Source organism: Rhinichthys klamathensis, unplaced genomic scaffold, assembly GCF_029890125.1.
Source record: "Rhinichthys klamathensis goyatoka isolate OS25496 unplaced genomic scaffold, OSU_Roscu_1.1 h1tg001009l_1, whole genome shotgun sequence".
NCBI lineage: Eukaryota > Metazoa > Chordata > Actinopteri > Cypriniformes > Leuciscidae > Rhinichthys > Rhinichthys klamathensis.
The window spans coordinates 225,505-243,456 of record NW_026607302.1 but is presented as its reverse complement, the minus strand read 5'-3'; the positions used below and the strand labels follow the sequence as shown (position 1 = coordinate 243,456).

The following is a 17,952-nucleotide window of genomic DNA, read 5'->3' as shown; positions in this document are numbered from 1 at the left end:
AGAGAGTGAGAGAGTGTGAGAGAGTGTGAGAGAGTGTGTGAGAGAGTGTGTGAGAGAGTGTGTGAGAGAGTGTGTGAGAGAGTGTGTGAGAGAGTGTGTGAGAGAGTGTGTGAGAGAGTGTGTGAGAGAGTGTGTGAGAGAGTGTGAGAGAGTGTGTGAGAGAGTGTGTGAGAGAGTGTGAGAGAGAGAGTGAGAGAGTGTGAGAGAGAGAGAGAGTGTGTGAGAGTGTGTGAGAGAGTGTGTGAGAGAGTGTGTGAGAGAGTGTGTGAGAGAGTGTGAGAGAGAGAGTGAGAGAGTGAGTGAGAGAGTGTGTGAGAGAGAGAGTGAGAGAGTGTGTGAGAGAGTGTGTGAGAGAGAGTGAGAGAGTGTGTGAGAGAGTGAGTGAGAGAGTGAGTGAGGAGATGAGTGGTTTACTCAGACGTCTGCAGCGCTGAGACTGAGAGTGTGTGTCGTCTCGTTCTGCAGTGATGAAGCGTAACCCGTGCTCTGCGGGATCCAGATGCTTCCAGATGTTGGGCTGAGGGAGATGTGCATGTTCTTGTCCTTTAATGTGTGTTTGTTCTTTCCTCCTCAGGCTTTTGGAAACGCTAAAACAGCCCATAATAATAACTCCAGCCGCTTCGGCAAGTTCATTCAAGTCAACTACCAGGAGAGCGGGACCGTCCGGGGGTGAGACGCCTCTCTCGACAACCACGGAAATATACTGTCGTGCAACATGGGAGATTTTAGAGAATATATGTTTATATATATTCATGTTTTAAACTAGTTAAAACTTCTTAAACTAATGAAAATGTGAGCAAATTTTAAGTGTTTTTATTTTTTTAATATTTCAATAATATTTCAATATTTTTAATATATCTATATTTTAAACTAACACATTTTTAATTAATTAATTAAATATTAAAATATTACTTAAATATATTTTATAATCATCTGAAATATATTTCTTAATTTATTAATTTGTAAAAATATATTATTAATTAGTTTTTTAATTTAAATTATTTGTTTTTAATATATTAATATTTTAAATTATTTAAAACTATTTAACTCTAAATTTTTATATAATTTTAAGAGTTTATATGTACATATAAATATATAAATATATATATTTTTATATAATTTAACTATTTTATAATATTGTAAATATATCTCTAAATATATATATTAATTTTTTTAAATTATATAGTTATTTATTTATTTTTTAAAATGTTTTTTTTTTAAATATTTTGTAAATATTTTTAAACTAAATTTTAAATATATGTTTTAATGATATTTAGATTTTTTTTATGCACATCATCCACATAACACACAGACATGGGGTGAAATAGTCCATTTGAATTGGATTAAACTACTTGTTATTGATACATTTCAGGACTGGATGAATATAGTCTTATAGACACGAACGGCCCTGGACGGGAACGATAACTCGAAATAAAATGCATAATGTGTGATGAATATATTTGTATAATAATTTCCCCATTGTTGATTTCAGAGCGTATGTGGAGAAGTATCTTCTGGAGAAGTCCCGTCTGGTGTATCAGGAGCACAACGAGAGGTGCGCAAACCACATGATGCAAACCTGTGGTTTGTTGTTATTATTTAAAGCACATTAATATGAGTGTCGTGGTCTCTCGCAGGAACTATCATGTGTTTTACTACCTGCTGGCCGGAGCGAGTGAAGAAGAAAGAAAATCATTTCATCTTCTCCAACCAGAGGAGTATCATTACCTCAACCAGGTACAGACCATAATAGCAGCGGTGCTGCGTCTGTCTTTGTTCGTTACGACGTTTCTACAATAGAAAAACATCCTCTAAGCTCATTTCTGCCCCGTAATCCCTGGCAACACACAGAGCTGGAGGATGCTGAGGCTGTTGCCGGGTGCCGCTGTTGCCATGGTGACAGTCGTCAGCATCCGTATCCGAGGGAACAGACTGCTGGTCGCGTGCAGAAGCCCTCTTATGACTCCAGTCTATTCACACACACGCGCACACACACACACACACACACACACACACACACACACACACACACACACACACACACACACACGCACACACTCTCACACGCACACACACACGTATACACATGAACACACATACACACGTATACACATGAACACACATACACACACATTCGCGCGCACACACACACACACACACACACACACGTGATGTGTGTAATATTTGTGTAATATCTAGCATAAATATTTCTAGAATGAAATCTTATTGTGTGTGTGTGGATCTACTGTAAGTGTGTGTGTTTCATCAGAAAGTGTCTTTACTAGGAGTGTAAAAACACATCACACTGACAGTGAACATTCAGTTAGTGTTCGGCCAGCGAGGACAACATTTCCAGAAAGTTGATATAGTGCTGAAATATATTATACAATTTAATGATAAATAATATGTAGACAAAATATTTCACAATTATTTTATATATTTAATATATTTATTCAAAATTCTGATTAAATACAATTTAATAACAAATAATATATACAACATATTTTGCACTTTTTAAAAATTACTATTATTATTTTTTCAATATATTTAAACTTTAATAAAATTATACAATTTAAAAATAACAAAATGTTATACTTATTTTGAAATGTACCATATTGTATTATAAAAAACTATATTAATTATTAATTTATTTCATTAATTATCAAACCATATTTACTCAGAATTCAAAAGCAAGAGCTGTTGACTGATTTATTTTCCTGGTTTACAGTCACACGATACTGTTAGAATAAAACAACTGTTGTTTTAGCATTTCAAACTCAAACTATTATGCAGTTGCATCTTTCTTTACAATAAATTACACTTGGTTGGTTTGATATTTTATCTAATGCAGTTGAATTGAAGAAATTATGACCAGATTCAGTTCAATAACTGAATTATAACTTGAATTATTACCTCTGTTCCTGTAACTGCATGTTTCATTGATGTAGTGTGTGTGTGTGTGTGTGTGTGTGTGCGAGAGTGTGTGTGTGTGAGAGTGAGTGAGTGAGTGTGCGAGAGTGTGTACAGTAAGTGATTGAGTGTGTTTTTATGTGAGTGTGTGTGTGTGCCTGTGTGTGTGAGTGCAAGAGTGTGTGTGTGAGAGTGAGTGAGTGTGTTTGCGCGAGAGTGTGTACAGTAAGCGAGTGAATGTGTGTTGAGTGAGTGTGTGAGAGTGAGTGAGTGTGTGTGCGCGAGAGTGTGTACAGTAGGTGAGTGAGTGTTTTTGTGTGTGTGTGTGTGTGCGACTGTGCGTGTGTGTGTGTGTGTGTGTGTGTGTGTGTGACAGATGATCCTGTCTGCAGCTCATAATCGTCTGTCTGTCTTCCAGATAACAAAGACAGTCCACAGACAGCACTGGGGAAATTACTATGAGACTGAGCTGGTCAGTATCGTGTGTGTGTGTGTGTTAGTTCACATCTTCTGTTCTGTGTGTGTGTGTGTTCTGGGTAAACGACCAAACCTGATTAGCAGTGCTTGATGAAGACAGTCACTTAATTTATTAGTCAACACACAGAGAATTGAGTGTGTAGTAAATCAGTTTAACAGCAGCTCTGTTCTGGCACCAGACCTAGTGCACTCCCTATCTAGTGCACTCCCTACCTAGTGCACTCCCTATCTAGGGCACTCCCTATCTAGTGCACTCCTTATCTAGTGCACTCCCTATCTAGTGCACTCCTTATCTAGTGCACTCCCTTCCTAGTGCACTCCCTACCTAGTGCACTCCCTACCTAGTGCACTCCCTACCTAGTGCCCTCCTTATCTAGTGCACTCCTTATCTAGTGCACTCCTTATCTAGTGCACTCCTTATCTAGTGCACTCCCTTCCTAGTGCACTCCCTACCTAGTGCACTCCCTACCTAGTGCACTCCCTACCTAGTGCCCTCCTTATCTAGTGCACTCCTTATCTAGTGCACTCCTTATCTAGTGCACTCCTTATCTAGTGCACTCCCTACCTAGTGCACTCCCTACCTAGTGCACTCCTTATCTGGTGCACTCCTTATCTAGTGCACTCCTTATCTAATGCACTCCCTATCTAGTGCACTGCTCCCTATCTAGTGCACTCCCTATCTAGTGTACTCCCCTCCCTATCTAGTGCACTGCTCCCTATCTACTCCATTTCCAACTAGTGTGTGTGTGTGTGTGTGTGTTTGTATTCAGTGTTTCTGCTGCTGCTGGTGTGTTTGTGTGTGTGAGAGTAGATAGGGAGTATAGGTGCTCCCTATCTAGTGCACTCCCTACCTAGTGCACTATCTAGTGTACTCACTATCTATTGTACTCCCTATCTACTCCATTTTCAACTCGTGTGTGTGTGATTGTCTTCAGTGTTTCTGCTGCTGCTGGTGTGTGTGTGAGTGTGTGTGTGTGTGTTTGTCTTCAGTGTTTCTGCTGCTTGTGTGTGTGTGTGTGTGTGTGTGTGTGTGTTTGACTATCTAGTGCACTCCCTATCTAGTGCACTCCAATGTAGTCCCTAAGTAGTGCCCTCCCCTTTTTCTTTTAATTTATTACTTATTACTAAAATATTTTATTTCTGTATTTATTTTATTTGTTAATTTCTTTTTTCGATTTTTTCTATATTTTATTTTTCTATTTTTTCTTATTTTATTTATTTTTATTTTATTTAACTTTTATTGTATATATATATAGTTATATATTTTATTTATATATATATATATATATATTAGTGCTGGGCAACGATTAAAATTTTTTATCGCGATTAATCGCATTGTTACGCGCAAACTTTAATAATGAATTCTAAAGTAGTGTATTAATCACTTTTGATTTAAATGTACTGCTATATACACAAAAGTGTAATAACATGTGGTTTGCAAAAACTTTAAACAAATAAGGTGCTTTATACCAGCAGTATTCCCTTTACACAGCAATAAAATATTTATTGTAAATCTCAACTTAAACATTAATGTAATCAAATCAAATATTAAAACAAAGCTATGCCACATGCCAGGGCATTACCTTTTATCTAGCTTGTTAAAACGAGTCCAGTTTTCTTGTTTTTTTTCTATCAACAGGTGTCTTTTAGCAGCAGAAACAGTCTATGTAGTCAGAGGTCATGAGATATAAGTCGACCAACGTTACTTCTCTGATAGTAGCTTAGGTTTGGTCATGCCATGGTTTCCCACGTACACTAAGATTGCATTAAACAGAGGTAAAGCCCAATTTATACTTCTGCGTCGAAATTACGTCGTACCCTGACGTGCACCTCTCCAAAAATTTAACGACGCGTCAATTCTACGCGTACCGCAAGCGCTGTGTTTGCTAGAACCGCTCCCCGGGTTTCACGTGCTCCCTCTGCATGTGTAATTGCGCGTCAACGCGGACAACGACGCAGAAGTAAAACCAACCAACGCGTAGTGTATAGCGTAAGTCCGACACACACAGAAGTATAAATCAGCCTAGAGTGAGGTCAATTGGTCGAGCACAAGGTGCAGCGACAAGCGGGTGCGTTCTGTGAAACTGTTGCGGTCATGCTCGCTTGTTTGGGTGGGTTATTTGCTGGCTGACCAACATCCCACCCGTCCTGTGATCCATGGTTTGACTGTAGGCCTATGTCCTATTCAGAGCCAGTGTGCAACGGACTTTCAAAATAAAAAAACTGCGTTACCGTGCGATAAAAAAATTGTCGGCATTAATTAATAAATGCGTAAACGCGATAATAACGCGTTAACTTGCCCAGCCCTAATATATATATATTATTTTGTTTATATTTTATTTATTATTTTTATTTACTTTATTTCATTTTTATTTTGTATTTTATTTGACTATTCTATTTTTATTGTTTGTTTGTTTCTTTTTATTTTTTTATTTTACTATATTGTATTTATAGTTTTTATTTTATTTTACTATTTAATTTAAAATACTTAATTAATTAATTAATAATATTGTTTTATATTTCTATTTGATTTGATTTATTTTTAATTGTGATATTTTTGTCCTGTGGAATTGAGTGAAAGCGTATCGTTTCCTGTTTTCTATGTGTGCTCTCCGCCCACTGAAGCCACACACACACACACACACACACACACACGCAGCAGTTCTGCTCGCTGTTTTAAGCTGTTTGTATTCATCATCAGTGCCGAGAGCAGACTCGCGTGCTTCTCCTGGTTCTCGGACCGGTGTAAACGGCTGTAAACTTGGGTGTAAACTGGGGTGTAAACTGGGGTGTAAACGGCTGTAAACGGGGGTGTAAACGGCTGTAAACGGCTGTAAACGGGTTTAAACGGCTATAAACGGCTGTAAACGGCTGTAAACGGCTGTAAACAGGTGTACGGGGGTGTAAACGGGGGGGTGTAAATGGGTGTACTGGGGTGTAAACGGGTGTAAACGGCTTTAAACGGCTTTAAACGGCTGTAAACGGCTATAAACGGCTGTAAACGGCTATAAACGGGTGTAAACGGCTGTAAACGGCTTTAAACGGGTGTACGGGGGTGTAAACGGGGGGGTGTAAACGGGTGTAAACGGCTTTAAACGGGTGTAAACGGGTGTAAACGGCTGTAAACGTCTGTAAACGGGGGTGTAAACGGGTGTAAACGGCTGTAAACGGGTTTAAAGGGGTGTAAACGGGTGTAAACGTAAACGGCTGTAAACGGCTGTAAACGGCTGTAAACGGGGTAAACGGGTGTAAACGGGTGTAAACGGGTGTAAACGGCTGTAAACGGGTGTAAACGGGTGTAAACGGGTGTAAACGGCTGTAAACGGGGTAAACGGGTGTAAACGGGTGTAAACGGCTGTAAACGGGTGTAAACGGCTGTAAACGGGGTAAACGGGTGTAAACGGGTGTAAACGGGTTTAAACGGCTGTAAACGGGTGTAAACGGGTGTAAAGGGGTGTAAACGGCTGTAAACGGGTGTAAACGGGTGTAAACGGGTTTAAACGGCTGTAAACGGGTGTAAACGGGTGTAAACGGCTGTAAACGGGGTAAACGGGTGTAAACGGGTGTAAACGGCTGTAAACGGGTGTAAACGGCTGTAAACGGCTGTAAACGGGGTAAACGGGTGTAAACGGGTGTAAACGGCTGTAAACGGGTGTAAACGGCTGTAAACGGGTGTAAACGGGTGTTAACGGGTGTAAACGGGTTTTAAACGGCTGTAAACGGGTTTAAACGGGGTAAACGGCTGTAAACGGGGTAAACGGGTGTAAACGGGTGTTAACGGGTGTAAACGGGTTTAAACGGCTGTAAACGGCTGTAAACAGGATCAACACCTGATCTGAGAAACTGGCTTTACCGTCACAGATTCAGAGACCATAACCGGGCCAGAAACCCTGAGATCCGGCTCTTAAAACAATCGCCCAACACAAAACACACGATTATTAATGATCCAATCGATAATCTTTTAAACAATAATTCTTTTTTTTATTTTTTTTATTTTTATTTTTTTACTTAATTTAATTTTAATTTACTATTTTATATTATTTCTAATTTTATTGCATCTTTCTTTCTTTCTTTCTTTCTTTCTTTCTTTCTTTCTTTCTTTCTTTCTTTCTTTCTTTCTTTCTTTCTTATTATTTTACTTTATTTAATTTTTATTTTATTTGACTATTTTATATTGTTTCTAATTTTATTGCATTTTATTGCATTTTTCTTTCTTTCTTTCTTTCTTTCTTTCTTTCTTTCTTTCTTTCTTTCTTTCTTTCTTTCTTTCTTTCTTTCTTTCTTTCTTTCTTTCTTTCTTATTATTTTACTTTATTTAATTTTTATTTTATTTGACTATTTTATATTGTTTAATTTAACACACCAACACCAAACGCACGATTATCAATGATCCAGTCGCTAAAGCCAGAGATGTGAATCATTATTAGTTATTATTAGGGTCAACAGGAAGTCCTGTCTCTCTCACCGCATCACTTCCTCTGCACACTTCTGTTTCTGTGCTGCGGCTTTCCTCGCACGCTCTGCTGCTTTTCGAACGATTCACGTCTTCATTTAAAGCTTATTATTAATCCGAGGTGTGTGTGTGTGTGTGGCAGGACTGTTTCGCGGTGGAGGGAGAGGATCTGAAGCATGACTTCGAGAGACTCCAGCTGGCCATGGAGATGGTGGGCTTCCTTCCCGCCACCAGGAAACTGTGAGTTTTAAAACACTCTCTGCCTGTCAATCATATTGTGCATTCAGGTTTGCTGGCTCCTGATTGGCTGACAGGACAACAGAGGGCGGAGTCACTGGGGTCACACACACTGAGCGCCAGCATTGGTTTTCAGAGTAAATAAACACACAAGCTCATCTAAAGCGGGAAAGAGTTTTCCAGATCGACTGTACAACTAGATTTGACAATAAATCTGAGGTACATTTGTACATACTGAGGAAAGATACAGAACAGAGACACAAATGAATCGCTGTGATTCACAGAAACAACTGGACTCAGGCAGAGAAAGCTGGATTTGCAGTTTTCATTGTGGGTCAATACGCTGAATTTAGCGGTAAAATCAATACCCTATATTGTATTGTTATATATTGTATTGACAACTCGTATATTGTGCTCAAAATATTTACCATCGTATATTGTGCATTATTGGACGTTTTTAAATAAACACTGACAAAAAACTACACAAGTTTTAGGGCTGGACGATATGATGATATATCTAGTGCACTCCCTATCGAGTGCACTCCCTATCTAGTGTACTCCCTATCTAGTGCACTCCCTATCTAGTGCACTCCTATCTAGTCCCTATCTAGTGCACTCCCTATCTAGTGCACTCCTATCTAGTCCCTATCTAGTGCACTCCTATCTAGTCCCTATCTAGTGCACTCCCTATCTAGTGCACTCCTATCTAGTCCCTATCTAGTGCACTCCCTATCTAGTGCACTCCTATCTAGTCCCTATCTAGTGCACTCCTATCTAGTCCCTATCTAGTGCACTCCCTATCTAGTGCACTCCTATCTAGTCCCTATCTAGTGCACTCCCTATCTACTGCACTCCAGATCTAGTCCCTATCTAATGCACTCCTATCTAGTCCCTATCTAGTGCACTCCCTATCTAGTGTACTCCAGATCTAATCCCTATCTAATGCACTCCCTATCTAGTGCACTCCTATCTAGTGCACTCCAGATCTAATCCCTATCTAATGCACTCCCTATCTAATGCACTCCTATCTAGTGCACTCCTATCTAGTGCACTCCTATCTAGTGCACTCCCTATCTAGTGCACTCCCTATCTAGTGCACTCCTATCTAGTGCACTCCAGATCTAATCCCTATCTAATGCACTCCCTATCTAGTGCACTCCTATCTAGTGCACTCCAGATCTAATCCCTATCTAATGCACTCCCTATCTAGTGCACTCCTATCTAGTCCCTATCTAGTGCACTCCCTATCTCGTCCCTATCTAGTGCACTCCCTATCTACTGCACTCCAGATCTAGTCCCTATCTAATGCACTCCCTATCTACTGCACTCCAGATCTAGTCCCTATCTAGTGCACTCCTATCTAGTCCCTATCTAGTGCACTCCTATCTAGTCCCTATCTAGTGCACTCCCTATCTACTGCACTCCAGATCTAGTCCCTATCTAATGCACTCCTATCTAGTCCCTATCTAGTGCACTCCCTATCTAGTGCACTCCCTATCTAGTCCCTATCTAGTGCACTCCCTATCTAGTCCCTATCTAGTGCACTCCCTATCTACTGCACTCCAGATCTAGTCCCTATCTAATGCACTCCCTATCTACTGCACTCCAGATCTAGTCCCTATCTAGTGCACTCCCTATCTAGTGCACTCCTATCTAGTCCCTATCTAGTGCACTCCTATCTAGTCCCTATCTAGTGCACTCCCTATCTAATGCACTCCTATCTAGTCCCTATCTAGTGCACTCCCTATCTAGTGCACTCCCTATCTAGTGCACTCCAGATCTAATCCCTATCTAATGCACTCCCTATCTAGTGCACTCCTATCTAGTCCCTATCTAGTCCACTCTCTATCTAGTGCACTCCTATCTAGTGCACTCCCTATCTAGTGCACTCCCTATTTAGTGCACTCCTATCTAGTGCACTCCCTATCTAGTGCACTCCCTATCTAATGCACTCCCTATCTAATGCACTCCCTATCTAGTGCACTCCTATCTAGTCCCTATCTAGTCCACTCTCTATCTAGTGCACTCCTATCTAGTGCACTCCCTATCTAGTGCACTCCCTATTTAGTGCACTCCTATCTAGTGCACTCCTATCTAGTGCACTCCCTATCTAGTGCACTCCCTATTTAGTGCACTCCTATCTAGTGCACTCCTATCTAGTGCACTCCCTATCTAGTGCACTCCCTATTTAGTGCACTCCTATCTAGTGCACTCCCTATCTAGTGCACTCCCTATTTAGTGCACTCCTATCTAGTGCACTCCCTATCTAGTGCACTCCCTATTTAGTGCATTACTCATATTCTGCATTATTGGACGTTTTTAAATTAACACTGACAAGAAGCTACACAAGTTTTAGGGCTGGCGATATGATGATCTATATAACATTGATATGAGTGATCACATGGATTTAGATCTACATATCGTCACCTTCCTAAAATAAATGACTTGGGCAATTATTTTAGGAAGGTGACGATATATTGTATTTCTATAAAGCGTTCACAGTAATTAGCTGTATGTATTTCCCCGGCGTCGACATCAGGCTCATTTTAATGTGAGGAAACATGATTTCTGGCTGTATGTCAATATCCACGATCACTGGATCTGTGGTGAGTCGTAATGAACACTACATCGAGTCCAAGCTTTAGTTTAAACTGATAATGGTGTGTTTTCCCAGTTAACTCCAGTCGCCGCAGCTCTTCTGCCACTCAGTCCTGCGGGAGACTGACGTCACTGCATATCCTCCATCACTATTGTCAGTTTTCTTTCCTTTATTGCGACGTTTGACTCATTCAGAGATGTTTTCTGCAGAATCTTTTCTTTGCTGTCTGCGATCCTTCACCTGGGGAACATCCGCTACAAGAAGAAGACGTACCGAGACGACTCCATCGATATCTGCAACCCGGAGGTGCTGCCCATCGTCTCGGAGCTGCTGGAGGTGAGCCGGCCGAGGACGCCGTTCTCTACCGATACTCATTTCATGGGGACTTTTATTTATTTTATTTTTATTTATTTATTTTTATTAACTTGCAATGTTTTGATTAAACTTAGTCTGTTTTAAATTATTTATTATAATTATTATTATTTTTATTATTTTTATTATTTAAAATAAAATAAAAATTATTATTATTTATTTAAACACTTTATATTTCGTTCAACACTTTTTTTTTTTTTATTAACTTGCAATGTTTTGATAAACTTAGTCTGTTTTAAATTATTTATTATAATTATTTATTATTTTTTTATTTTAATTATTTTATTTAATTATTTTAATTATTTATTTTAACGCTTTATATTTCGTTCAACACTTTTATTTTATTTTATTAACTTGCAATGTTTTGATAAACTTAGTCTGTTTTTAATTATTTATTTTATTTATTTATTTATTTTAACGCTTAATACTTGGTCCAACTTATTTTATTTATTTATTTAAATTTTTTGTAATTTATTTGCAATGTTTTGATAAACTTAGTCTGTTTTTAATTATTTATTTTAATGCTTAATCCTTTGTCCAACTTATTTATTTTATTTTATTAACTTGCAATGTTTTGATAAACTTAGTCTGTTTTTAATTATTTATTTTAACCCTTAATACTTTGTCCAACTTATTTTATTTTATTTATTTATTTATTTATTTTATTTTATTTTTTATTTATTTTTTATTTTATTTTATTTTATTTTATTTTATTTTATTTTATTTTATTATTTTATTTTATTTTATTTTATTTATACTGCTGTCTGTTGATGGTCGTCCAACACCTTCCTGCTAAACACACACCGTTGCAATAAGACGCTGGATTTACTCTGGCTGCACGAGCCTTTGTACTGAAGTTCAGTTTATTGACAAGGTTTTTCATCTTTATGAGCTTTAGCTTCCTCGTTTTATATTTTCTTTTTTACAATATTTTAGTTTATTTAATATATTGGTGGAAAGGGATTTTCCCACCGCAGAAAACACACCATTACACACACAAAGCACTAAAACACATTTTTATGAGAGTTCATGTGATTTAATAGGACAAAATGTGATTTTATATGCATTCAAGGCTTTTATAAGGAAACACTTGCACGCTAAGACAAGCAAACGTGTCTGTCGGTGTGTTTTTCATGAAATTTCCCAGTGTTTATGCTGAACATCCCAACATTTTATTCACATATTGTCCAAACACAGATTTATTTGCAGAGTAAAGCGTTGTGTTAAAATGTGCAGTTGTCATGGTTTGTGTTTGTTTTGATGCCCAGGTGAAGGAGGAGATGCTTTTCGAGGCTCTGACGACACGCAAGACGGTGACGGTGGGAGAGAGACTGATTGTGCCGTACAAACTAGCTGAGGTGAGACTAGAAACACACTTCAACACACTCCTGAACTCACACACACCTTCTGCAAGACACCTGGATAATGCTGATGTGATCGAGAACGGTGGCCTTTATACTGAGTGTTATAAAATCTTGACTTTTGTTTAAAGTTGTTGTGTTTCGTGTGCTGTGGACGAATCTCTTCATGCTTCACACACACACACACACACACACACACACACACACACACACACACACACACACACACACACACACACACACACACACACAGACTCAAACTATCTCTCCGTCTCATCTCACTTTCTCTTGCAGTCTTATTTTACTCCTAAAGTCAAACACTGAACGTTTCCTCCTCAGAGTGTGTGTGTGAGAGAGAGAGAGTGTGTGAGAGAGCATGTGAGTGTGTCTGTGTGTGTGTATCTCAAAACCCCAGTGGTTCAGAAAACACACACACACACACCTTCCAGTAATATTTTGCGTTTCTCCTCCCCCGTTTCTGAGTGTGTAATCATAAATGTTAAAGTGTTGTAAATAATGAATCATGCAGGGGGTGTTTTATATAATGTTTCGTCCCTCCTCCAGAATTAGGCTAAAAATAAAACAGCAAGTCAATAATGCAGGAGTTACTTCTGCAACACTGGGTATGAGGTTGTGTTATATTATGAAGACAGTTGTCGTTTGATTCCATAAACCTTTGGCTTGAACGTCCTTGAGTCTCTCAGCAGCCAATCAGCTTCGCTCTATCCCAGCATGCCCGGCGACAAGCGTCCCGTTTCTCGTTTAGCTTCTCTTACAGGGCGTCAGAGCACCTTTCATCGGCGCTGAGTGGGGAGAGAGTTTTATGTGTTTTGGCTCGTGCAGGTTCAATAAGCAGCGTTCTTGGCAGCGTCTGCAGCTTTATGGGCTTCACACATGCTGAAGGAGATTTGTGCACCGCTGGATGTTTAAATCAGCTGAAAGACTCTGAGAGACACTGAGAGATGCTGAGAGACGCTGAGAGACACTGGGAGACACTGAGAGACGCTGAGAGACTCTGAGAGACGCTGAGACACTGAGATACTCTGAGAGACTCTGAGAGAAACTGAGAGACGCTGAGAGACACTGGGAGACACTGAGAGACTCTGAGAGACGCTGAGAGACACTGAGAGACTCTGAGAGACACAGAGAGACACTGAGAGACTCTGAGAGACGCTGAGAGACGCTGAGAGACGCTGAGAGACTCTGAGAGACGCTGAGAGACTCTGAGAGACGCTGAGAGACTCTGAGAGACACAGAGAGACACTGAGAGACTCTGAGAGACTCTGAGAGACACTGAGAGACTCTGAGAGACACTGAGAGACACTGAGAGACTCTGAGAGACACAGAGAGACACAGAGAGACACTGAGAGACACTGAGAGACACTGAGAGACTCTGAGAGACACAGAGAGACACTGAGAGACACAGAGAGACACAGAGAGACACTGAGAGACACTGAGAGACACAGAGAAACACTGAGAGACTCTGAGAGACACTGAGAGACTCTGAGAGACACAGAGAGACTCTGAGAGACACTGAGAGACTCTGAGAGACTCTGAGAGACGCTGAGAGACGCTGAGAGACACTGAGAGACTCTGAGAGACGCTGAGAGACGCTGAGAGACACTGAGAGACACTGAGAGACACAGAGAGACTCTGAGAGACACTGAGAGACTCTGAGAGACTCTGAGAGACGCTGAGAGACGCTGAGAGACTCTGAGAGACTCTGAGAGACGCTGAGAGACGCTGAGAGACACTGAGAGACACTGAGAGACACAGAGACTCTGAGAGACGCTGAGAGACATTGGGAGACACACTGAGAGACTCTGAGAGACTCTGAGAGACGCTGAGAGACGCTGAGAGACACTGAGAGACTCTGAGAGACACTGAGAGACGCTGAGAGACTCTGAGAGACGCTGAGAGACACTGAGAGACACAGAGAGATACTGAGAGACACTGAGAGACACAGACTCTGAGAGACTCTGAGAGACACAGAGAGACACTGAGAGACTCTGAGACACTGAGAGACTCTGAGAGACACTGAGAGACTCTGAGAGACACAGAGAGACACTGAGAGACTCTGAGAGACTCTGAGAGACACAGAGAGACTCTGAGAGACACAGAGAGACTCTGAGAGACACAGAGAGACTCTGAGAGACACAGAGAGACTCTGAGAGACGCTGAGAGACGCTGAGAGACTCTGAGAGACACTGAGAGACTCTGAGAGACGCTGAGAGACACTGAGAGACTCTGAGAGACACAGAGAGACTCTGAGAGACACAGAGAGACACTGAGAGACACTGAGAGACTCTGAGAGACACTGAGAGACTCTGAGAGACACAGAGAGACTCTGAGAGACACAGAGAGACACTGAGAGACACAGAGAGACACAGACTCTGAGAGACTCTGAGAGACACAGAGAGACACTGAGAGACTCTGAGAGACACTGAGAGACTCTGAGAGACACAGAGAGACACTGAGAGACTCTGAGAGACTCTGAGAGACACTGAGAGACTCTGAGAGACACAGAGAGACTCTGAGAGACACAGAGAGACACTGAGAGACACTGAGAGACTCTGAGAGACACTGAGAGACTCTGAGAGACACAGAGAGACTCTGAGAGACACAGAGAGACTCTGAGAGACTCTGAGAGACGCTGAGAGACTCTGAGAGACGCTGAGAGACGCTGAGAGACTCTGAGAGACACTGAGAGACTCTGAGAGACGCTGAGAGACACAGAGAGACTCTGAGAGACACAGAGAGACGCTGAGAGACTCTGAGAGACACTGAGAGACACAGAGAGACACTGAGAGACACAGAGAGACACAGAGAGACTCTGAGAGACACTGAGAGACTCTGAGAGACTCTGAGAGACACTGAGAGACTCTGAGAGACTCTGAGAGACTCTGAGAGACACAGAGAGACTCTGAGAGACACTGAGAGACACAGAGAGACACAGAGAGACACTGAGAGACACAGAGAGACTCTGAGAGACACTGAGAGACACAGAGAGACACTGAGAGACACTGAGAGACACAGAGAGACACAGAGAGACTCTGAGAGACACTGAGAGACACTGAGAGACACTGAGAGACACAGAGAGACTCTGAGAGACACAGAGAGACACTGAGAGACACAGAGAGACACTGAGAGACACTGAGAGACACTGAGAGACTCTGAGAGACACAGAGAGACTCTGAGAGACACTGAGAGACACAGAGAGACACTGAGAGACTCTGAGAGACTCTGAGAGACTCTGAGAGACACTGAGAGACACTGAGAGACTCTGAGAGACACAGAGAGACACTGACAGACACTGAGAGACACTGAGAGACACTGAGAGACACTGAGAGACTCTGAGAGACACTGAGAGACACTGAGAGACTCTGAGAGACACAGAGAGACACAGAGAGACACAGAGAGACACTGAGAGACTCTGAGAGACTCTGAGAGACACTGAGAGACTCTGAGAGACACTGAGAGACACTGAGACACAGAGAGACACAGAGAGACTCTGAGAGACACTGAGAGACACTGAGAGACACTGAGAGACACAGAGACGCTGAGAGACGCTGAGAGACTCTGAGAGACACAGAGAGACGCTGAGAGACACTGAGAGACTCTGAGAGACACAGAGAGACTCTGAGAGACACAGAGAGACTCTGAGAGACTCTGAGAGACACAGAGAGACACTGAGAGACACAGAGAGACACTGAGAGACTCTGAGAGACACTGAGAGACTCTGAGAGACACTGAGAGACACAGAGAGACACTGAGACACAGAGAGACACAGAGAGACTCTGAGAGACACAGAGAGACACTGAGACACACAGAGAGACTCTGAGAGACTCTGAGAGACACTGAGAGACACAGAGAGACACTGAGACACACAGAGAGACTCTGAGAGACTCTGAGAGACACTGAGAGACACAGAGAGACTCTGAGAGACTCTGAGAGACACTGAGAGACACAGAGAGACACTGAGAGACACTGAGAGACACAGAGAGACACAGAGAGACTCTGAGAGACACAGAGAGACACAGAGAGACACTGAGAGACACTGAGAGACACAGAGAGACTCTGAGAGACACAGAGAGACACAGAGAGACACTGAGAGACTCTGAGAGACACTGAGAGACACTGAGACACAGAGAGACACAGAGAGACTCTGAGAGACACAGAGAGACACTGAGAGACACAGAGAGACTCTGAGAGACTCTGAGAGACACAGAGAGACACTGAGAGACACTGAGAGACACAGAGAGACACAGAGAGACACAGAGAGACTCTGAGAGACACAGAGAGACACAGAGAGACACTGAGAGACTCTGAGAGACACTGAGAGACACTGAGAGACACAGAGAGACACTGAGAGACACTGAGAGACACTGAGAGACTCTGAGAGACACTGAGAGACACAGAGAGACACTGAGAGACACTGAGAGACACAGAGAGACTCTGAGAGACACTGAGAGACACTGAGAGACACTGAGAGACTCTGAGAGACACAGAGAGACTCTGAGAGACACTGATAGACACTGAGAGACACTGAGAGACACTGAGAGACTCTGAGAGACTCTGAGAGACTCTGAGAGACACAGAGAGACACTGAGAGACACAGAGAGACACTGAGAGACTCTGAGAGACACTGAGAGACTCTGAGAGACACTGAGAGACACAGAGAGACACTGAGACACAGAGAGACACAGAGAGACTCTGAGAGACACAGAGAGACACTGAGACACACAGAGAGACTCTGAGAGACTCTGAGAGACACTGAGAGACACAGAGAGACACTGAGACACACAGAGAGACTCTGAGAGACTCTGAGAGACACTGAGAGACACAGAGAGACTCTGAGAGACTCTGAGAGACACTGAGAGACACAGAGAGACACTGAGAGACACTGAGAGACACTGAGAGACACAGAGAGACACAGAGAGACTCTGAGAGACACAGAGAGACTCTGAGAGACACTGAGAGACACTGAGACACACAGAGAGACTCTGAGAGACTCTGAGAGACACTGAGAGACACAGAGAGACACTGAGAGACACTGAGAGACACTGAGAGACACAAAGAGACTCTGAGAGACACAGAGAGACACTGAGAGACACAGAGAGACTCTGAGAGACTCTGAGAGACACAGAGAGACACTGAGAGACATTGAGAGACACAGAGAGACACAGAGAGACACAGAGAGACTCTGAGAGACACAGAGAGACTCTGAGAGACACAGAGAGACACTGAGAGACACTGAGAGACACAGAGAGACACAGAGAGACACAGAGAGACACAGAGAGACTCTGAGAGACACAGAGAGACACTGAGAGACTCTGAGAGACACAGAGAGACACAGAGAGACACTGAGACACAGAGAGACACAGAGAGACACTGAGACACACAGAGAGACTCTGAGAGACTCTGAGAGACACTGAGAGACACAGAGAGACACTGAGACACACAGAGAGACTCTGAGAGACTCTGAGAGACACTGAGAGACACAGAGAGACTCTGAGAGACTCTGAGAGACACTGAGAGACACA

The 17,952-nt window shown here is 41.9% G+C and overlaps 1 protein-coding gene across 1 annotated transcript in view; it reads left to right on the top strand.

The window, feature by feature from the left end:
- Nucleotides 1-499: 499 nt before the first annotated feature.
- Nucleotides 500-17,952, top strand: part of myo9ab (myosin IXAb) — a 91,978-nt gene continuing 74,525 nt past the window's right edge. The window contains exons 1-7 of the mRNA XM_056244586.1: nucleotides 500-669; nucleotides 1,493-1,555; nucleotides 1,638-1,737; nucleotides 3,329-3,382; nucleotides 7,983-8,080; nucleotides 10,886-11,012; nucleotides 12,317-12,406. Coding sequence (XP_056100561.1) covers nucleotides 500-669; nucleotides 1,493-1,555; nucleotides 1,638-1,737; nucleotides 3,329-3,382; nucleotides 7,983-8,080; nucleotides 10,886-11,012; nucleotides 12,317-12,406 — 702 coding nt within the window. The remainder of the gene's footprint in view (nucleotides 670-1,492; nucleotides 1,556-1,637; nucleotides 1,738-3,328; nucleotides 3,383-7,982; nucleotides 8,081-10,885; nucleotides 11,013-12,316; nucleotides 12,407-17,952) is intronic.